This window comes from Mirounga angustirostris, unplaced genomic scaffold, assembly GCF_029215605.1.
Source record: "Mirounga angustirostris isolate CCGP_5_RB_7025 unplaced genomic scaffold, mMirAng1.0.hap1 SCAF_4, whole genome shotgun sequence".
Taxonomy (NCBI): Eukaryota; Metazoa; Chordata; class Mammalia; order Carnivora; family Phocidae; genus Mirounga; species Mirounga angustirostris.
The window spans coordinates 106394000-106417237 of NW_026991712.1; the positions used below are offsets into that span (position 1 = coordinate 106394000).

Genomic DNA, 23238 nt, shown 5'->3' on the forward strand with positions numbered 1-23238 from the left:
AAAATAAAATATAAATGAATAACAGAAGGCTAATTCAGTCAAATTATCAAAATATAAAAAACTTATAATACCATAATATTTAATTATTTACTGTTTTATTAACATAAACAAGATCTAGTAGATCTAATAATGACTATAATTTGAAGAAGGAATGAACATAAATAATAAGATACATGAAATATATAAGATGCATGCAAAAACTATAATGGGATATAAAAATATCTGTAAGTTTGATTGTGACAGTCATTTGTATTGCTAATAATACTACAGTTTATTTCTAACATTTATAATTGAATGTAATCTTATCAGTTATAAGATTAGTGAAACCAAAGACTCTTTTCTTGTCATCCAAATTCAGCAACTCTCTGTACTTTCTCCACAGGCCTTCGATTAAAAATGACTGCTTTAGTAAAGAAAAGGGGGGAAAAAAACACTTCTTTTTATTTAAAAGAGTAAGACAATTGTAAGAATTGGAGGTACTCCTTATTCTCTGAAGTATATTTTCCCACACCTAGAGTCACCTAAAGAAATTCACATGCATAAATCATCAGAAAAGAGCCAGACCCTGTCTTTCTCTCTGCAAAGTTTGGTGAGACGATCATGACATCTCCTGTCCTACCCCAGCCACAGTTTTTCCTGGGGCCTGAAAAGAGCTCTGGTGACCTGATGGTCAAATCTACAGGCTGGAGAGAGGAGGGCCAGGTAAACCTGCCAGGGGACAGAATCAGGACACAAAGCAGTCACAGCAGGCTGGAAAGTCAGGGAGAAGTTTACGGCTTGAAATATAATAAGGGATGCAATAAAATGAGGTCACATTCTCAGAATGGGGGAAAGGAGATGACACACCAAAGGAGATTATACCCATTACTCAGGGTGATTAATCCTCGTGACGGCTGCACAAAGACAATAGGTTCCCAAAACCTGCCCCCATACCGAGCAAGAGAAATGGCTTATTACTGCAAACTGCCTCCTACTTAGTCAAAGGAGAGTAACCATAAAAGTGAAGGGATACAAAAACACGTTACATATTCTCTGGCAGAAAAAACAAGAGAGAAAAAGAGAAGGTAGAGGGGCGCCTGCGTGGCTTAGTCAGTTAAGCATCTGCCTTCGGCTCAGGTCATGATCCCAGGGTCCTGAGATGGAGTCCCACATCAGGCTCCCTGCTCAGCAGGGAGCCTGCTTCTCCCTCTGCCTGCCACTCCTCCTGCTTGTGTTCCCTCTCTCTCTGTCAAATACATAAATAAAATCTTTATGGGGCACCTGGGTGGCTCAGTCGTTGGACGTCTGTCTTCGGTTCAGGTTATGATCCCAGGGTCCTGGGATCAAGCCCCACATCGGGCTCCCTGCTCGGTGGGAAGCCTGCTTCTCCTTCTCCCACTCCCCTCTGCCTGTGTTCCCCCTCTTGCTGTGTCTCTCTGTGTCAAATAAATAAAATCTTTTAAAAAAATAAAATAAATAAATAAAATCTTTAAAAAGAAGAGAGAGAGAAGGTAGAGGTGGCAGATTGGACACATGTGTCTACCAAAACCACACTAAAAAGAGAATTTTGAAAGGTTTTTTAAAAATAGAATCCAACAAGTTCAGGGAGAATAAGAGAGGAGAAAATAGCAATAAAATTCCAAAAGCTGGAAATCAGAGAGATGAGTGGTAATAAATTACAAAACCAAGAAAACTGAATATTAAGGTACCAGTAAAAAAGTCAGAGAATCAACCCAACTAATACTAGAAACTTTCCCGAAGTTTCGGGAATTGGCAGCACTGGGTCCTTCGGGGAGTGAGAATGAAGAAAATTACTGAAATAAGATTAAAGTCCATTTAAGAAGCAGAGAGGTTTTATTCTATAAAAGAAACATTATCTCCCCTGTGATCAATCAGTTCTTCCCTGCTGATTTCCCTCAACACCCACCCCCCCCCACCCCCAGTATAGTCAAAACCATCTGAAAATAGAATGGTTGGCCCTGGAAGACAGCAGGATTCCTGCCCCACACAATGTTCAAGTTTAAACTGGAACTTTGCTTCAGGATTATTTTTCGCCTACTTTGTTGTATGATATGGAGTTCCAGGTTAGGAAAACACCATTAACCACAGAAGTCCCTTCAACTCTGAAACTGTATCATTATTCAACACAACTGACAATCACTTTCTTCTCCAGATCTCTGCCCTGGGTCCTTCCCAACAGAATTTAAACATTTTCAGGTCTCTACCATCTTCAAAAGAAAAACCATCCCAAACTTTCTTGACTCTGTATCTTCCCTCCACCACCCTCACTTTGGCCTCCCCTTTAAAACAAGACTTCCGGAGCACCTGGGTGGCTCAGTCGTTAAGCGTCTGCCTTCGGCTCAGGTCATGATCCCAGGGTCCTGGGATCGAGCTCCGCATCGGGCTCCCTGCTCTGCGGGAAGCCTGCTTTTCCCTCTCCCACTCCCCCTGCTTGTGTTCCCTCTCTGGCTGTGTGTCTCTCTCTCTGTCAAATAAATAAAATCTTTTTTAAAAATTTAAAATAAAATAAAATAAAATAAAACGAGACTTCTCTGAAGGATCACTTCTCTCCCGGCCTCCATTTTCCCTACTCTCATATCTTAACAGCCTCTGTTCTGTTTCCACCCTCATCCGTGCCATGAATATTTCACACTAAATTCACCATTATCTCCATATTGCTAAGCCCGGGGCTGGGGGGGGGGGGGGGGGGGGCTTTGTTTTTAATTCAGATAAAATTCACAATTTAGCCTTTTTAAAGTGTACAATTCAGTGACTTCCTTTAGTATATTCACAATGCTGTGGCTTTTGGTATATTCATAATTCATATCACCACTAATTCCAAAACAGTTGTGTTCCCCGAAAAAAAAACTCTGTGCCCATTTACAGTAACTGCTCACTCTTCCTCTCCATCCCTGGCAAGCAATAATCTACTTTCTGTCTCTCTGGATCTGCTTCTTCTAAGCCCAGGGAACATTTCCCAAGCATCATTTTACTGAGCTTGTCGGCAACAAGTATCTTGTTCCTTTGAATACTCTATTCACTGGCTTCCTGGATTTTTCTTGTACTTCTCCAAACACAGCTCCTGCCCAATCTCCTTGGCAAAGCCATCCTTCACCTCCCAATCCTTAAAAGTTAGAGCTTCTTAACATTCAATCCCAGACTCAGATTCCTGTCACTTTGTGCTCTCTCCCTAACCCAGGACTAAAGGGAGTGCATCAGCAGCACCTGATGGTTCCTTAAACACAGAATACTGGGCCCCACCCAAGGTCCTGATCCAATAGGTCTGGGGCAGGGCCTGAGAATCTGCATTTCTAACAGGTTTCCAGGGGATATCGATGCTGCTGGTAGGAAGGAGCACATTTGGAGAACTGCCTGACACAATCTCATCCATATAAATTGCCATCAATCTGCAAATGATCCTCAAATTGCTCTCTCTAGCACAAACTCCTTAAAACTGCAAAACAGTGTGGCCAACCACACACACAACCTTCCCATTTAGGTGTCCTAAGGCATCTCACTGTGTGGGAAGACTCTCTTGCAGGTGCCCCACCCCAAAACAACAACAATAACCCGGTCCTCCAACACTGCCTGTCTCGTAAAAGACGCAGCTTCCACAATCACTGAAGCTAGAGCCCAGATGTCCCTCCAGCTCTCAATTCCCCTCATCCTGTCCGCCACCGTGCTCCGTTGCTTTTCCCTCTTAACTGCCTCTTGCCTGCACTGACTTCTCCCCAATTTCCCCACCACCTCTCAGGCGGACTCCTGCAACAGCCTTCCCACACCCATGCCTCACCTTCCTGCTCAGTCTTCTCACAACAGCCAGAGTGATATTTTTTTAAAGGTAAATCTGATCCAGTCACTTTTCACTAACTTCCGTTGCTTTCATGGGAAAGTTCAAATCATCAATGAATACAAGGCCTGGGGGTATCTGACCCCGCCTGCCTAGGCCTCCTCATATCATGCTCCGCCACAATCTGCCCATCACAAGGCCTTGCCTAAGCCCCTCGGATAGAGCCTTCTGCTCTCACCACAGGGTCTTTGCTCCTGCTGGCCACATGTTCTCCCGTTCACTTTTGACTAGGTCACCCTTCAGATCCCAGCTCACAGATCAAAGTCTCCGGGGAAAAACCTCAATGCCACCCTGGCTGGAGCAGGTCCCCAAATTTTTTTATTGGACTTAACTATAGTTGAATTATATTGTGGCATGCTTATTTGACTCTGCCGCTCTCTCTATAATAGTCTCAAAGAAGGCAGGATCTATACATTTTTTACTCACCCTTCTCTCCCTAGTACCTGATACACTGCCTGGCACAAAAGAGATACTGAATAAACATTTAAATTAAGTAAAGTGGTATTAAACACACTTTTATTTTAACCCAGACACTTTGGAGAGACTATACAGAGCTTTTAGAACTTAAATCACGATATTGATGTGATAGAAAGTTTTAAAGTCCCACAGTTTTTATTTGCAATTACAGTTCCCAACTGTTTACTTAACTCCTGGTTTGCCTTTTTTTACTCATTTATCCATGTATTCATTCATTCACTCATTCATACTTACTGAGCCAAATATTTGCTGAGTTAAATAAGAGGGCATGTTGTATTGTTACCTCCCCCATAAAGGACCACTGAAGTCCACAGACTTCAACTGCAGGAAAAAGTCTGCACCCACCATGCTGCCTGGGAAAACCACAGCTCTTACCTTTATCTGTCATGATAGTTTTGCCATGCGTTGCATTAACTCTCTCAAGCAAGTAAACACAAGGCTGCTCTTCATTCAGAGATAAGTTAATACCCCAATAGCTGTCTAGACACATCCAGATACAACTTTAACCCAACCTCATGCTTGACCATCTAAGCTCCACCTATCCCGCCAAAGTTCTTTCTAAATGCGACATCTAGCATAATAGTCAACTGAACCATAAAGCTATTATGAAGTCATTATAAAAACCCAGTAACTATGACCTTGGGAGCAGTTGGCAGTCAATACGTATCTGCTGAATGAAAAACTAAATGAATGCATATCTGAACAGACGAAGCAGTTGGGATTTTTGTTTTATTTTTACATTTTTGCATTTATTTTGCAGAGAAGCAATAGAAGAAAAATTATATTTAAGAAAACAAGAACCACCATGCACAATTAGATACAAAGAGAAAGGGCTTAGTCCACTAGTGTCATAGAACTGTCTCCTATAGGCTCCCAATAAGTGATTATTGAATTTCAGGAATTTTGAGAACCGAATCAGCATTGGTGGGTGTATTTACACCATAGAAATCAACAAGCACTTTTTACTTACAGAGCCAGTTTACCAACATACCACTGCTTGTAACCTAAGCATCTAGACCATCACTCAGAAAGAAGCAACCTTGTAAATGTTAACAATGAGGAGACAAAACCAGAAATGAAAGACTATAATCACACAAAGCAGTGAGAAGGCATTTCTGGTAACGAGGTTGTTTGAAATGAAGAAAGAATAAAGAACAGAGGCACAGGGTTTAAAATATAGAGACTACTGAAGAATAAAAGAGCTGACAGTAATTGGATGAAGAAATATTGGGGATGGCTATGATCTACATATGTTTTGATTCCATGATTCTCAGTAAGTTCTCTGGATAACAGGTGGTTAGGAGGTATGCAAATACCTGCAGAGCAATGGGTTGGAAAGGACCTCAAAGGTCATGAAAACACCCTTCCAAGCACTGACCTGAATCCCATCTACATAACTGCCACAAGATCATAAGCTTCTTAAGGACCGAGAATGTGTCCTTTATGTCTGCATGCCCAGAGGCCAGCACAGTGTTGGGCACATTAATATGCTGTAGATGTTGAATGAATGAATAAATGATCATTACCAAGACATCATTCAACTTATATCTGAACAACTCCAGTGGTTGGGAACTACTGACTTCTCAAAGCAAAAATTATATAAAACAATCTTTAATGTACAGGAACAAAAACACAATCAAGAGCATTGCTGTCCAATGGGAATATGATGCCATCCACAAGAGAGTCAATACATAATTTTAATTTTTTTTCAAAACCATATTTAAAAAAGTAAAAAGAAACAAGTGAAATTAATGAGTAATATTTTTTTACTCCAATATATCTGAAAAATTATCATTTCAGCATGTAATCAACATAATTATAAAGAAGATATTTTACTTTTTTTATACTAAATCTTCAAAATGTTCGGACGAAACAAATTTCAAGTGCTCAAAAGCACACATAACTAGTGGCTAGTAGCTACTGTACTAGGTAGTTTGGCTCTAGACTATATTGTATGGATATTTCATAAGTAGATAATGCCCCAAAATGCTACACATCAGTACCCAAATTATACTTGACTTCCAATCTCTGAACAAATCCATGACACATGTGAACCAGGTCCAGGGAAAAGAAAAAGCTGATTGCTTATATCATCTGAGACTACAAGATGGAATTTGCTGAGAATTCGTGGGAAGAACAAAGCCATCTCCCACTCAAAGAGCAAAATCAAATGGCTTCCCGGGGCAGGGCCAAAAGCTGAGCATGACCAGTACCTAACAAAAAACAGAACACAGAATATCCCACTTTTCAGATTGAACATAAAGCTACACACTAATCACTCTGTTCATCCAAAGAAACAGATATGTAAAAATTCATCTCTAAATCATGGCTTAAAAGGTCACATAAACTAATAAGCAGAATAGAATCTGTCAAGAACTAGCAATAATAGGCACCAAAAAAAAAACAGACCTCTGTGTTCTGCGCCTTTCATCAAGATGTGGGTGACACCCATTTAACCACACTAATTTTGCTTTACAGATAAAAATAGTAGTAAATTGGGGGCTCCTGGATGGCTCAGTCAGTTAAGGGGCTGCCTCTTGATTTCGGCTCAGGTCATGATTCCAGGGTTCTGGGATAGAGTCCTGCATCGGGCTCCGTGCTCAGTGAGGAATCTGCTTGAGGATTCTCTCTCTCTTCCTCTCCCTCTGCCCCTTGCCCTGCTCATGTTCTCTCTCTCTCTCTCTCTCTCAAATAAATAAATAAATCTTTTAAAAAATAATAAATAATAGCAAATTGCCTTTAGTTTAGGTACCGAAAAGACATTCAACAAGACATTCAACAAAATAACTATATTCATTAATGTAAATGTAAATTCATTGATGTAAATTAATGTAAATACATTAAATTAATGTAAAGTAGTTTTCTAAACCATCTTTATCAACTAAGACTGGCTATCAGAAATGTACTATAAAGAGTACAAAAGTCTGGCACTGACTATTCTATAGAAACTTGGTAACACAGATCTGGGACCATCAAAATAGGAATAACAAAAAAAGTCATCTGAACCAACTTTCACAACTCAAACCACTGAAGCACCGCCATGTTCAAAAAAAAAAAGAATAGATGTAACTCACTTCCTTACATGTATTTAGTGAGTCATAGAGACCCTGACAGTTGTTTCTGTTCTCAGATCCTGTTCTCATGGCACTTATTTACTACTTTAACAAGAAAAATCTGATAAAGAGTCTGCTTTTGATGGTGGTCCAAGTTACTCAACACATCTCAGCTGTTGAGAATGGATTGAATAGTTTGGAATGGATAAGCTATCTACTCCCATCTATTTTCAACACTCAGGAAACTAGCACATCCTCACTATTCAAAACTAATGCAGATCTTTCTCATCACACCAAGCATTAAAAGTAAGGGTTTATTAAAGATCCATGGGGGCAGAAATAACCCCAAAGATCAACACTGTGAAGCAGAAGGGTAGCCATCATAAGATACACTGAAAAGCATAAAATAAATTTTGTTTCTACATTTTTGATACTCAAAAGAAAAACATGATAAGGAAAACTTTTCCTTTGAAATACAAAGTTAATTGCTAAATAAACTTTGACAAAAATCACAATATCATATTTAAGCTAACAAATATCTGGTTCAACATTTTCTGTGAAGAGATATATTTTATAATTACATCTAACATCTACCAGCACATGTTTACTTTGCTTTAGAAGAAAGAAGGCAGCCTAATGCCAAGTTCTAAGTGGTTGACCCCTTTGAGCCTTTGTTAAGAGACCTACAAGTTCTGGCATGCCCAGATGATCTAGAGTAATTGCTTCAGAGATTTCCCACATTAAGACATAGCTCAGCAACTGGGATATCACTAGGGGTCATCCCCCAAACACAACAAACCTCTCCCTTAATACAAACAGTATGGATTCATTTCAATGTCAAATGTCTTTAAAGGATTGCCAGTGGGAGGTTTGTGGGTCCTCCCATAAGGAAAGTTTTTCTGGCCTCACACCTACTCTAAAAGTTTCGTGTTCCTGTTCATATTAGATAAAATACCATTATTTGATAAGCCATCTATTTCCAAGACTCTGAGGAAACAGTACAAAAACAGTTCCATAAATGGCAGCATATTATTCTAATCCCAAGAGATCTATTTTGTTTCACACAGGTGTGGATCAGGAAATGTGTCCTAGAGTGTTCAGAACACTGGTACTGCCAGATATCAACAGAATTGTGGGGGAGTAGAAAGGGATTCAGGATGAAGTACTTTGGAAAAGTCTGAGTTAAACAAAGTTAAACAGGTTTCTTTATCACTCAGAACCATTCAGAATCTTTCAAATGAGAATGTGTTTTTTAAATCTCCAAGATGGAGAGTTCTAAATTTAATTGTCCTTTGAATCTTTTTATTCGTTTATTTTTCTTTTTATTTTGCCACGGTAGATCGTATACCACAGTAGTTCTCAACCTTGCCAGCATACTGGAAATTTGTAGGAAGTCTTTGAAAGTCCCAATACTCTACACCAATTATGTCAACATTTCCAGGAATAGAACCCAGGCACCAATATTTTTTAAAGCCCCTCAGACTTTTAAAAACCAAATATGAGAACCAACGTAACCTTGGGAAGTACTACCTATAAGTTCTAGACTCTTCTCCAACCTAAAATAAAATAGCCACACAAAAATGCATTCCTGGACCTATCCAGGAAGAGACCTGCAAAAAACCAACACCAAAAAAAAAGAAAAAACTAAACTAACAGCTGGAGACAGAACATTCAACATCCTATCTGCTTGATTCCATTGGGTGTCAGCACAGCACCCTACCTCAACCTCACCTCTGTACCTAGTCATTATTTCTCAAATCATGCTTTCTGTATTTGTTTTCAAAACTGGGAGCCTGGATGTTATTTATTGTCTGTATAGTTTTATTCTCCATTTTATATTATATGTCATAGAAAAGTTGCTTTCAATAGATTTATGAGCCATCATCAATACCAAAAAAACTTACCAAGTCAACACATATAGACCCATAAACAAAGAAGTAAGTTTTATAAAACGAATTTAAAAGCACAAAAGAAATCAAAAAGAAGAGTTGTGCAATTCTCCATGTTTTATGAGGCTGAGAGTTTTCACCAACACTGTTTTATGAACATCAGAGAGGGAGGATTTGAAAACCAGGGCCACTGACTGCAAAGAAGACAATCTGAGAATTCCACTAAGAGTTGGTAGTCTCATGAGACCTTAGACAAGCACAATTAATATGAATTCATGGAACAACTGGTCAATAGTATAGACTATAAATTTGGTAATACACTGAAAGGAAAAGTACCTAGAAAGATTCATGCTAGGCTTGCCAGTTCAAACTCTGCTGACTCTGACCCCATAACTGAACGGCCTCTTGTTCCCTTGAAGGCCAACTGCCAAGCCAACATGAAAGATGGATGGACTCAAGGAACTGCATTAGGTGAAAAATACCCTTTTCCTCTAGTTTTCAGCTAAAGTCACTCTTTTTTTTTTAAGATTTTATTTATTTATTTGAGAGAGAGAAAGAGAGAGCATGAGCAGGGGGAGAGGCAGATGGAAGGGGAGAAGCAGACTCCCCACTGAGCTGGGAACTCGACAAGGGACTCGATCCCAGGACCCTGGGATCATGACCTGAGCCGAAGGCAGACACTTAACCAACTGAGCCACCCAGGCGCCCCTAACTAAAGTCACTCTTGACAAACATATTGGCTATCCTCAATAAAAGCAAAGGTATATTTTTGGACACAACTGCTTTACAATTAAATGGAACTTAATTCCATTAACTTAATGGAACTAAGACTGACTTGCAAACAATAACATCACAACAAACACTCCTTGAGTGTCACACCAAGCCAGAAATTCAACTATCTCTAAAGTCTACTATAATTAATGTAATCAAGAACAAGCAGTAAAGTGGGGAATTGGGTGAAGGTGGTCAAAAGGTACAAACTTTCAGTTATAAAATAAATACTGAAGATGTCATCTACAACATGATGACTACAGTCAACACTGCTGTATGGTAGATTTGAAAGCTGCTAAGAGAATAGATCTTAAAAGTTCTCATCAAAAGGGCAAAAAGAAATTTTTTGTAACTATATGAGGTGATGAGTGTTAACTAAATTTATTGTGATAATCATTTCACAGCATATGTATGTCAAGTCATTATGCTGTACATGTTAAACTTAGAAAGTGTTGATGTCAATTACATATCAATGTAAAGATTTTATTTATTTATTTGAGAGAGAGAGAGTAAGAGAGAGAAAGGACGAGAGGGGGAGGATCAGAGGGAGAAGCAGACTTCCCACTGAGCAGGGAGCCTGATGCGAGACTCGATCCCGGGACTCTGGGATCATGACCTGAGCCGAAGGCAGATGCTTAACCGACTGAGCCACCCAGGTGCCCCAAGACATTTGTTTTAATGTAAAGGGGCCTGAACAAAATGCAATACACAAAATATAATAGGGAATTACAGGCGAAGGACCTGCCAAGCCTCTCTAGAAAAATGAGGAAAGGCTTTAACAGAAGAAACTGTTCAGATAAATTTTTGTTAAAGGAATAAATCTTGAAGAACAATGTTATTTAAACTCACAGTAGCCTTAAAACCCCTTTATTAGAAACACACTAAGAATTTAGAGAACAAATAGAAACAGGCATTTCAGTGAAGAAGGCACATAAAGACACCAACCACACTTCGAGAAGCCTTCAAACTGGTCTTCATTTTTAAAAACTTTTCAACAATAAAACGGTAACACTTAAATGGACGTCCCTTTAAGGCTTCTTGTTTTTTAAATAAAAGTGTTACTGAGGGGCACCTGGGTGGCTCAGTCATTGAGCATCTGCCTTTGGCTCAGGTCATGATCCCAGGGTCCTGGGATCGATCCCCGCATTGGGATCCCTGCTCAGCAGGAAGCCTGCTTCTTCCTCTCCCACTCCCCCTGCTTGTGGTCCCTCTCTCGCTGTGTCTCTCTGTCAAATAAATAAATAAAATCTTAAAAAAAAAAAAAGTGTTACTACAATAGCATATTAAAAAGAAATCTAGACAACGAAGATAAAAGTATAACAATAAATGATGTAAAAAACCTAGTGGATGACAGAATCCAGATTACAAATGAAGGCCAAGGCAATGATGGCTGACCAGAACTGTAAGATGACTCTTGTTAATATTACATTAGCCTTAGTTGGTCTGGGCTAGAGACTAAAACCAACTCCCACCTTATCTTAGCATTAGGAAAAAAGTAAGTTTCTTTAGTCAAATTCCAGAAAACCTGTACTATTTCTTCAACTACATTTTTTTACACTACTTTGTGGTATTTTCTGCTTCAAATGTATGGTTTATGAAGAGTCTGGGTTTAGAAACATAGCTTAATGTAAACACAACTCTTGATGTCTTGGGCTATCAGAAAGGTAAAACTTAGAGTTACGTTCAAGTTACATTCAACCTTTTAGTAGGAAACAGGTGCCTAAACCAAGGAAGAAATGCCTCATCTTTTCATTAACCATTCTTTTTTCATATAATGAATACCTTTATGCAAACAGATTACTAAAATCCCTTTACATCTAACCACAACACTATAATTTTCTCCATAGTAGTGTCTCAGTTTCTTTCTTCTAAAATACATTTCAGACCACATGAATTGAAAAGTTACAACTGAAATCATAGCAAACAACCTAAATGTCTACATGTCAGACTGGTTACACGTGTTCTTGTACATTACACAGAAATAATACAGAATGGAGAAGGACGCTCTCTGTGTACTGATATGAAAAGATATCCAAGGCGAGTTAAGTGAAAAAAATCAAGGTATAGAATAGTATATACAGGGGCGCCTGGGTGGCTCAGTTGGTTAAGCGACTGCCTTCGGCTCAGGTCATCATCCTGGAGTCCCAGGATCGAGTCCCACATCGGGCTCCCTGCTCAGCAGCGGGTCTGCTTCCCCCTCTGCCCTCTTCCCTCTCGTGCTCTCTGTCTCTCATTCTCTCTCTCTCTCTCAAATAAATAAATAAAATCTTTTAAAAAAAAAAAAAGAATAGTATATACAGTGTGCTACATTTTGTGATAAAAATGAAAAATAAGAAGACATATGTTAGCCATTAAAAAAGAATGAAATCTTGCCATTTGCAACTGCATGGATGGATATGGAGGGTATAAGGCTAAGTGAAATAAGTCAGTCAGAGAAAGACAAATATCATATGATTTCACTCATATGTGGATTTTAAGAAACAAAACAAAGAAAAAAAGAGACAAAAAAGAAGAATTAACTATAGAAAACAAACATGGTTACCAGAGGGGAGGTGGTGGGGGAAAGGCAGGGATGGGTGAAAGAGATGAAAAGAATTAAGAGTGCACTTATGGTGATGAGCACTGAGTAACGTGTAGAACTGCTAAATCACTATATTGTACACCTGAAACTAATAAAACACTAATTATACTGGAATTTTTTTAAATGTACATATATCTTTACTTGCTTATATGTGCATAAAGAAACTCTAGAAGGATATGGAAGAAACAAATACCAGAAGTTATCCAGAAAAAATTAAAGAGATAAGATCAAGGGTGGGAAAGAGAGTTTTCACTGTAAACCTTACATACTTTTTAAATTTCTGAACCATGTTAGGGGCGCCTGGTGGCTCAGATGGTTAAACGTCTGCCTTCGGCTCAGGTCAGGATCCCAGGGTCCTGGGATCAAGCCCTGCATCGGGCTCCCTGATCCTTGGGAGCCTGCCTCTCTCTCTCTCTCTCTTTCTCTCTGTGTGTCTCTCATGAATAAATAAATAAAATCTTTAAAAAAAAAATTTCTGAACCATGTTAATATATTTCTATTTTCAAATATTTAAATAAAAACAATTTAGAAAAATAGGCTATAATTATAATAATTATTGCTTAATTCTATGTTAAGTAATAATTTTCTTCCTATCTTTTCTTCCATTCTGATCTTAATTAGTCAAAAATTCTAGTTCTCAGGAAACAAATTAATTACCTAGCACATATAAGCTAAACATATAATTATGATTAAAAGAATTTATTCTTTCCTCCTCCTCCAATATCTTCACCTAAATTGACAATTAAGGATAGCAAGGGTCATCTAGCTAGTGAAAGAGAAATACATCTTCCTTGACTTCTGAATGGATAATATCACCAGCATAAAATTTTAATATATATTTTCCACTTAAAATTTTTAAATAGCTACACTGTCCAGCGGGCCTACTGACTGACATTACAATTTTACAAATATTACAGCATTATAATTTCCAGCTGTGTGTGTTATTTTTCAAAATAACAACCAAAAAAATTGCAAACAGATTTCCGATTTAGCAAACAAATTGAATGGGCCCTCACTGTCCCTGGGTAAAGTGCCTCAGTAATCCTGTGCAGACACGACCCCTCTCTTACCACGGACACTGTACTCCTCCCACAGAGAACTTCTGAGGTCAATTTAGAAATCTCACACCTCCAGGGTTTTCCATAGTGCATACCATAGTGCATAGTGCATCCATTCTCCAAACTCTTATCTAGCTTTAAAAGCTCAGCTTAGGGGCACCTGAGTGGCTCAGTAGGTTAAGCGTCTGCCTTCAGCTCAGGTCATGATCTCAGGGTCCTGGGATGGAGCCCCGCATCGGGCTCCCTGCTCAGCCAGGTGTCTGCTTCTCCCTCTCCCCCTGCCCCTACTCGTGCTCTCTCTCGCCCACTCTCTCAAATAAATAAATAAAATCTTTAAAATAAAAAATAATAAATAAATAAAAGCTCAGCTTAAATGAGTCTGATACTTTCCCAAATCTCTGTCAGAATTAATCTTATCCTCATTTGAGAAACAAGACAGAGGATCATAGGGGAAGGGAGGGAAAAATGAAACAGACAAAACCAGAGAGGGAGACAAACCCTAAGAGACTCCTAATCTCAGGAAACAAACTGAGGGTTGCTGGAGTAGAGCGGGGTGGGAGGGATGGGGTGGCTGGGGGAAGGGACACTGGGGAGGGTATGTGCTATGGTGAGCGCTGTGAATTGTATAAGACTGATGAATCACAGAGCTGTACCCCTGAAACAAATAATATATTATATGTTAATAAAAAAAGAATTAATCTTATCCTCTATTTTTATACAACCTAACTATTTTACAGTCAATTAATGTGCCTAGAGATCTGTTTGCCCCAACTAGAAGGTGTGATCATTAGAAGAAATACTTTCTATTCATATTTATATCCATGTGGAAAATCCTTAGTTCTTATTAATAATAGTAATTGTACTAACAACATGGAGAAAAACAAAAGCCAGCTACTGTGCCAGACATAATGATAAATGCATTACTTCACTTAATTCCCAGGACAGCCTGAAGCCATTTTACAGAAAAGGAAACAGAGGCTCAGAGAGTAGAAGTAACTTGTTCAAGTTGCTTATCCTTTCTACAGGTAGTAAAAAGCAGAATGAGCCTTCAAACCCAATGTCTCTGCCTCCAAGGCATATATTCTTAACCACTAGGCTTAGAACTTAGTAGAGTGATTAATATTTTCATTATTACTGCAATGGACTGAGTGTTGGTATCCCCCCAAAATGCACATGTTGAAATCTTAACCCCCAAGGTGATGTTTTAGAGGAGATGGGACCTTTGGGAGGTGATTAGGTCATGAGGGTGAGGCCCTCAAGATGGGATTAGTGCCCTTATAAGGCACCCCATGAGGTGCCTGGGTGGCTCAGTGGGTTAAGCGTCTGCCTTCGGCTCAGGTCATGATCCTGGGGTCCTGGGATCAAGCCCCACGTCAAGCTCCCTGCTCAGCGGGCAGTCTGCTTCTCCCTCTCCCTTTCCCTCTGCCCCTCATCCCACTTTTTTTCTCTCTCTCAAATAAATGAATAAAATCTTAAAAAAAAAAAAAGGTACCCCAGAGATCTTTCTCTCCTCCATTCTACCATGTGAGGATACAACTTAGCAGTCTGCATTCCTGAAGAGGGCCCTCACCAGAACATGACCACCCTGATCCAGCCTCTAGAACTGAGAAATAAATTTCTGCTGTTTATAAGCCACCCATAGTAGTCTATGCTACTTTGTTACAGTAGCCCACACTGACTAAAATAATTACCCTTTTCTAAAAATTAGAATTGTAGGGCGCCTGGGTGGCTCAGATGGTTAAGCGTCTGCCTTCGGCTCAGGTCATGATCTCAGGGTCCTGGGATCGAGTCCCGCATCGGGCTCCCTGCTCCTTGGGAGCCTGCTTCTCCCTCTGCCTCTCTCTCTGTCTCTAATGAATAAATAAATAAAATCTTTAAAAAAATAAATAAATAAATAAAATAAAAATAAAAATAAAAATTAGAATTGTATTTTACAAAGGCTTTCAAATTATAGAAGCCATTAGGAGTGGAAGGAAAAAACAAGCTTTGTCTCCATGTTCAAATGCTTCTATACATAATCTGTCACTTTTTATCTGCCCTTCAGTAGCTAATTAGTTCATCCCCTAGATCACTGGAGGATATTTTCCTCTCACTACTTTCCTCTGACTTCCTGAGACTATCAAACAGATCAAGCAGATCAAGCACATTAGGCAGTATCTCCCCCATTCCTCCTCCCAACCTTGACACCCACCCTGTGCCTAATTAACGCTCCCTCCTATGGCCTGAGAAACAGAAATGGGAACCCCTTGGATCTGAAGGGATTTAGTCTTGATTTATTCATTCAAATATTTGCTAAAATCACTTTTAAGTGTCAGGCACCAAGACCTGCCCTCTGTGAGTTTACAGGAGAGTAAGGAAGGCGGACGAAGAGGCCTCCTCAATCTTTGCTCTTCCTTTCTTTCATTATTGTCGGTAATTATGAGATTAGCAGCAATAAGAAATACATATGCTGGGACGCCTGGGTGGCTCAGTCCATTAAGCACCTGCCTTCGGCTCAGGTCATGGTCTCAGGGTCCTGGGATCGAGCCCCACGTCAGCCTCCCTACTCTGTGGGAAGCTTCCTTCTCCCTCTCCATCTGCCCCTCCCCCTGCTTATGCCCTCTTGCTCACTCTCTCAAATAAACAAAATCTTAAAAAAAAAAAGAATTACAGATGTTTGTAGATTTGGACACACAAATAAACAAAAAGCAAAAATAAAACTGTTAGAATCATTCATAATTCTATCAGAAGTGACTATTATAGGAGTTTGGCTATATGTTCCCTTCCATTTTTTAAACAAGCTCAAGTTTACCGGAAATTTTTAAAAAACCTTCTTCAGCTGATACTTAAAAAGTATTTTCCAACACTATAATGAGAAACAGCCTTCCTCAAGATATAAGCTAGATTCATGTGCTCAACAGGTCATTTCGGGTCCCCATTGAACATGTGTCTCTGGGAAGGTACCTTGAGGGTCTTATTCTCTATCCCCAGCCCCGACATTCAGTCAGAGCTCACTCATGCTCATGAAATGAAAGACTGAATGGATGAATCAATGATGTAGAGTACTGAAATCTAACAAATCAAATCTTGACATGGTTATTAGCTCATAAATCAGGCACTCTTTGTGCTGAAAGGTCAAGATACAGAAAGAATTCAAGGAGAAAATTAATTCCTAAAAGGAAAAAGCTATTTTATTCTTACTAGATAGGGGGAAAAGAACTCTGCAAAAATAAAATAATAAAAGCTACCATCTCATTTAATTCTGTATAACATCATGGTCACAGTCTTAAGACAACTAAAAACACAGCAATCCAACTCTACAGCAGCAGCCGTCTAGCCAAGTGCTATTAGCCCAATCTCACAAGAGTTATACCTGAACGGAAGATAGGGGGGGTTTGAGCCAGATAGGAGTGCTCTGTAGGCTTCTTCCGGTGTCTTCTTTAAATAGATTACCTAAGACAGATAAATAGCAACATTTAGAACACCACCAAAGAATGACACAAAACTAATTTAATTACTCACCAAATTTGCATTTCCCTTTTTCCACTTTGACAACTGTCAGTCATGGTGATAATGCTAACCTTTAAAAGACAGCAACCAAGCTGCCAAAATTTCCTTTTCGGCTTGAAGCTAAACTGCAGCCTTTGGCTTAGAAATGGGTAAGAGCTTAGAGACAGAGGGCAGATCCATAAAGAGGCCATCCAGGGCTGTTTACAAGGCACACTGAACAGATACAATGGCAGAGTTTTCCCTTTTGGGAGCAGAACAATTCTACTTCCATTATTGTACTGTGCATTCACAGTACAATAAAATACAGTAAAATAAATCACAACAAAACTGAAAATGAATGCAGGTAAGAGCACTAGAGGGGCACCTGAGTGGCTCAGTCGGTCAAGCGCCCGACTCTTGGTTTCGGCTGGGGTCGTGGTCTAGGGTTGTGGGATCAAGCCCCACATGGAGCTCCATGCTCAGTGCAGAGTCTTCTTGGGTTTCTTCTCTCTCTCTCTCTCTCTCAAATAAATAAATAAAAATATTCAAAAATAATTTTTTTTAAAAAGAGCACTAGAAAACACACTGGCTTGACTGTTGACATCGAGGATACTTAAATAAATCCCTCTGGCCCAGCATGATAAACTAATCTTAAAGAAACAAAAAGGAGCTCTTAAAACCAGTAAACAACTTAATCAGCATACTGACTATATAATATGTGCCAGGTACTGGTACCTCTCTTAATAGAATTTACATTATGGGGCAAAGACAATAGTTAACAAAATAAATACAGTCTGAGATAGGTGCTAAAAAGGAAATAAACAGGGTTCTGGAAAGAGAATAGAAAGGGGCTACTTGAGGGAAGGCACAGGGAGGGCTCCCTGGTAGACATGTAGGGTAAGATCTGCAGGGGACAGTCCACGGAAAAGCAAGGAAGAGGAGGAAGGGCTTGCCAGGCAGCAGGAATAACGAGGGCACCATCCTTGCTGAGGGAAAGAGCTTGGTGATTGGACAGAGAGATCCTCGGTGTGGCTAGAACACGGGAAGGAGAACCAAGTGGCAGCCAAATAGTGCAGAGCAATACAAACCATAGGCAGACTCCGATTTTATTCTAAGTATAATTTAATATCTTAACTTTGAGCTGAGGACATTGGTCATTTTCCTCTATAGTTTGAATCAAATTTTATTCCCAAAGATCCTCTCTACCTAGAATTAATGGCATTATTTCAAAACCCTGTGCATTTCAGCAAGAGTGGCAGGGTCTCAGTTCTTAAAAAGCAGGATCTTCCTCTTTACTTACAAATTTCCTTTGAGTTTTAAGCTATCCCACTAGCAATATATTACATGCATTTTTAATTATTAACATTTTCAGAACTAGAAAACACCTTAATTCTGTCTTCTCTAAAGAAAGGAAACTAAAATAAATACATAAAAGAGACTTCCAGCGTTTAAAAGAAAGCTCTATATTCATTTGACAAGTAAGTCTGACAGTCTGATAGGGCACACACCAACCAAAGCCAATCGAACGTGAAACCAAAACAGCCCAGAAAATGAAACCACCGTAAAAGAATGATCTAGACGTGAGTCAATGATTCTACAAAGGAAGAATCACAGCTCTAGTTGCAGCTCAAATAATTAGAAAAATCCACTTAAACCAAACCTAGCTTTAAAACCCCTTTTGAGTAACCAATATGAAAACAGGATTTTGCTGGGCCTTAATGGGTAGGTTATACCCTATAAAGAGAGTCGGTTATAATGCAGTGATTTCTCAAGCCTAAAGATGCAGCACCACTGGAAAGTTGACTACCTCTGCTAAAAGGGAAAGCTGCTGCTATAAAAGGCTTCTGGGTTTGGATGGCGTAATTAAAGCTCAGACAACGACCTTTGAAAAGCAAAACTACATTTCCCTCCTCAGGAGCAATTACATTAATTCCCTTTAATTTCGAGGCAGCCATTCTGCAAGAGAGGCAACAGTCCACATGAAATCCTTCTTTAGACTGGATACCCCACAGGGTTTAGCTACTCATCTTACCTGCATGACTTAGCACACATGACCCATGTTCTCACACTGTAAGATGAGAGTCTGTTTTTATTTTTATCCCAGTGCTAAATTATTAATAAGTGCAAAGTGAAACCCAGCAGAGGCCATATAAATTCCATGAAGGGTCCGGGGGCAGGTAAATACAATGCCCTTTTACAACCTGATGATAGGTGAAATGTAATAAATAAGTGCATTACTGTATGTACACATGCTAGGGTCATTAAAATATCAAATTTAGGGGCGCCTGGGTGGCTCAGTCGTTAAGCGTCTGCCTTCGGCTCAGGTCATGATCCCAGGGTCCTGGGATCGCGCCCCACGTTGGGCTCCCGGCTCAGCAGGAAGCCTGCTTCTCCCTCTCCCTTCTCCCCTCCCCCTGCTCATTCTCTCTGGCTCACAGGCGCATGTGCTCTCTCTCTCTCTGAAATGAATAAATAAAAAATTTTTTTTAATAAAACTAAAACCAAATTTAATATCAAAAATTGGTTGCCAGATATTCTAATATCTCTAAAAATATTTTCTGAATAAAATTAATTTCAAAGCATCTTCTAAATATTTTGATTTTCCTTTTCTGCTTCCCAGGGGAAGAAATAATATGCTGTCTACTTTCCTCACTAGATATTAGCATAGATAAACCCAAACTGAAAGAATCTTCCCAAACTTTTGATAGGTTAAATTTAACAAAAGCCTTCTGCATAGTGCTTGGTGTATGTATCATGCTAAGTTACCCCTGGAGGAGCATTAGCTTTTATCAGAGTGCACTACTCTTGCCAGGAAGTCCTCGAAACTTCTCAATAGAACAGCACTGGACATAATGCGGGGTTTGTTTTTTTTAGATTTTATTTATTTGACAGAGAGAGACACAGCGAGAGAGGGAACACAAGCAGGCGGAGTGGGAGAGGGAGAAGCAGGCTTCCCGCAGAGCAGGGAGCCCGATGTGGGGCTCGATCCCAGGACCCTGGGATCATGACCTGAGCCGAAGGCAGATGCTTAACCGACTGAGCCACCCAGGTGCCCCTATTTCATTATTTTTTATTTTTATTTTATTATTTTTTTTAAGATTTTATTTATTTGACAGAGAGAGACAGCGAGAGAGGGAACACAAGCAGGCGGAGTGGGAGAGGGAGAAGCAGGCTTCCCGCTGAGCAGGGAGCCCGATGTGGGGCTCGATCCGTGGATCCTGGGATCATGACCTGAGCTGAAGGCGGACACTTAACGAGTGAGCCACCCAGGCGCCCCGCATTTTTTTTAATTTACTAGAAGCCAACCAATTAAAGTGATTGTGTTTTTGCTTAATTAACTTTAATGCCAGGTACCAAGGACCCAAATAACTCTCTCAATTTCTTTACTAAAAGATTCTTAAAGAGCCAGCATTCTAAAATAAATAAATAAATAAATAAATAACCAATGGCTATGAGGTTTTTGTTTAACAACATCACTGAAGTTATAGTACTATAAGATAGCATAATTTATATGATTTACCAATAAGCCAATGTTTCCCACACTTTAATGAATCATGCATCAACTTTCCCAACTTCCCCCACCACAAGCAGCACCGTGTATTACTATTTCTCTTTAAACAGACACACCCATTTAAATCAATTTATTCTAAAGTGTTTTATATCATTGCTATTAACAGAAAACCAATATCATTTGCCATGTAGAGTCTAGACATAAATGAATATTAAAATACATAATTTAAAATATTCAAAGGTTTGTGCACACCACACATTGAGAAACAATGCTTCAAAATATCAAGTTTGGGGGGCGCCTGGGTGGCTCAGGCGTTAAGCGTCTGCCTTCGGCTCGGGTCATGATCCCAGGGTGCTGGGATCGAGCCCCGCATCGGGCTCCCTGCTCCGCGGGAAGCCTGCTTCTCCCTCTCCCACTCCCCCTGCTTGTGTTCCCTCTCTCGCTGTGTCTCTCTGTCAAATAAATAAATAAAATCTTTAAAAAAAAAAAAATCAAGTTTGGGCTAATTTTATAGAAGAACAGCAGACCAACTTGGGAAGTTAAATAAAATCCTCTTTAAATTAATCCAAAAATACTTCTAAATCATTTCTTTTTACTAAATCCTATGGTCATTAAATCTTTAAAGCCTGTCGAGAAATAATATGCATAAATTTCAGAAGCATTTTGAAATTTACAATGATATTTCTCTACTCAGATCATTTAATTTCTCTGATACATAAAAGGTGATTCTTCAAACAACAAATGGCTTAATATAGAAGGGCTACACCAGACTTTGAGTCACAAATTGGCTGATGGTCTTTCTCTGGGGACATTTGCCTCAGTTCTAAGTATGTGTTTAGCTGTGTTTTTAGGGGCTATTATTTCTCCAAAAAAGACTTATTATAAAACGCAACACATACACACAACCCATATATATCTAAAGATGAAACCTGTGCTCCTATTTTAATTATATTTATTTTCTGTGATCTGTAAAGTGGAAATACTCTTGAGAATTTGATTTGGTCATCTGAGAGAGTATTCTTTAATTGTGGCATTTGATTTCCTGTTATTTGTTTACTATTTTGCTTGTTTATAAAAGAGAAAACAGATGCTGAGAACAGCCTTTCCCAGTCAAGTACCACCACCAGAACACGGACATGATAGCTGTGGATTAGCATTCTGACCGTTGCTGAGTCAATTAAATTTCTTCAAAATAGAAGTTTCCAGAAAACAGATGTTATAACTTAAAAACAGTCTAGAAGCCCTAAAACTTACCAAATATGGAAGACTTAAACCAAAAGAGAAATTTTCCTTAAAATTTTCAGACAGGTAGTTCTAGCATATACAGAGTGCTAAATGGGGACGTTACAAAGATGTCCTTCTGTGTGATATGTGCTTTGGATTCTATTCCACTAAATTAACAGTCATGCATGGGCCCCTTTCCCAAGCCCCATATAACTTAAAATTATCACACTTGCAAGACAGCAATTGAGGACGGGGATGGCAGAGGTAATAAGACAATGTTTCTTTCCCTGGTGCAACTGACCAGTGTAGAGCACCTGCTTGGTTTGAAAGCAGTGCACCCTCACTGGCTTCTTCTATCATCCCCCTGTGTCTGTCATCCAGGGTTCCTCCCAGTCAGCCAAACTCAATCTCCAAAGCCACCTGTGACTCTGGCCTCTCTCTTTCATTGTGTCCATCCTCATCCAGTCAATACCCAGACTGATTCTTTCTCTATATCCTCTACAGCCTGAGGGGCTGAAACAGAACATTTGGGGAGAGAAAGAAAAGTACATAAATATCTTCTCAAATTTTATAAAACCACTACTTGGGGTCCCTCCAACGACCTTGAGAGAGAGAGGCCCAACCATGTTAAAGGCCCTGAATCTTTTTTTTTTTTTAAGATTTTTATTTATTTATTTATCAGAGAGAGAGAGAGCACAAGCAGGGGGAGCAGCAGAGGGAGAGGGAGAAGCAGGCTCCTCACTGAGCAAGGAGCCCGATGTAGGACTCGATCCCAGGACCCTGGGATCATGACCTGAGCCGAAGGCAGACGCTTAATGACTGAGCCACCCAGGCGTCCCAAAGGCCCTGAATCTTAAACTGCATTTAGTTGTCCGGTGAATCTGCATTTGACCTTTCTTTCATGACTATACCATCACCTTATTTCAAACCCTTATCACCACACTCGCACTAACACGGTTTCTCTCTGCCTCCACTTCTGCCTACTCCAGCAATTCCGGAACAGGACTCTGAGAGTCTCAGTCCTGCTCAAAAACCCCGGCCATACTGCCCACCCTTTACCAAGACAAGGTGCCAACTGATCTCTCCAGGTGAATTTCTCATCGCTCCTTAAATGAACCCCAACCGCTAGTCTGGACTCCTCACCATTCCCTAAGCATACCTGACACCTTCATCTGAGGTTTCTTCTGGAATACTCCACACCATCTCTGTTATTAAAATTCTTCCTATTTCATTAGACTTCACTTGAATACCACCTCCGCCATGTATTTTTTCTTGAGCAAAGAAACCCCTCCCCTCTTCCTTAGATTCAACTATAAGAATGAAAATGACCATGATAATGATGATAACAATAAAAAAAAGTTATAGGGTGCATACTAT

The 23238-nt window shown here is 39.6% G+C and overlaps 1 protein-coding gene across 7 annotated transcripts in view; it reads right to left on the reverse strand.

Moving 5' to 3' along the window:
- Nucleotides 1-23238, reverse strand: part of CDC14A (cell division cycle 14A) — a 182062-nt gene that overhangs the window by 101447 nt on the left and 57377 nt on the right. For all 7 annotated transcript variants that reach the window (XM_064588751.1, XM_064588753.1, XM_064588754.1 and 4 more), the window contains one exon: nucleotides 17011-17090. In XM_064588751.1, coding sequence (XP_064444821.1) covers nucleotides 17011-17090 — 80 coding nt within the window. The remainder of the gene's footprint in view (nucleotides 1-17010; nucleotides 17091-23238) is intronic.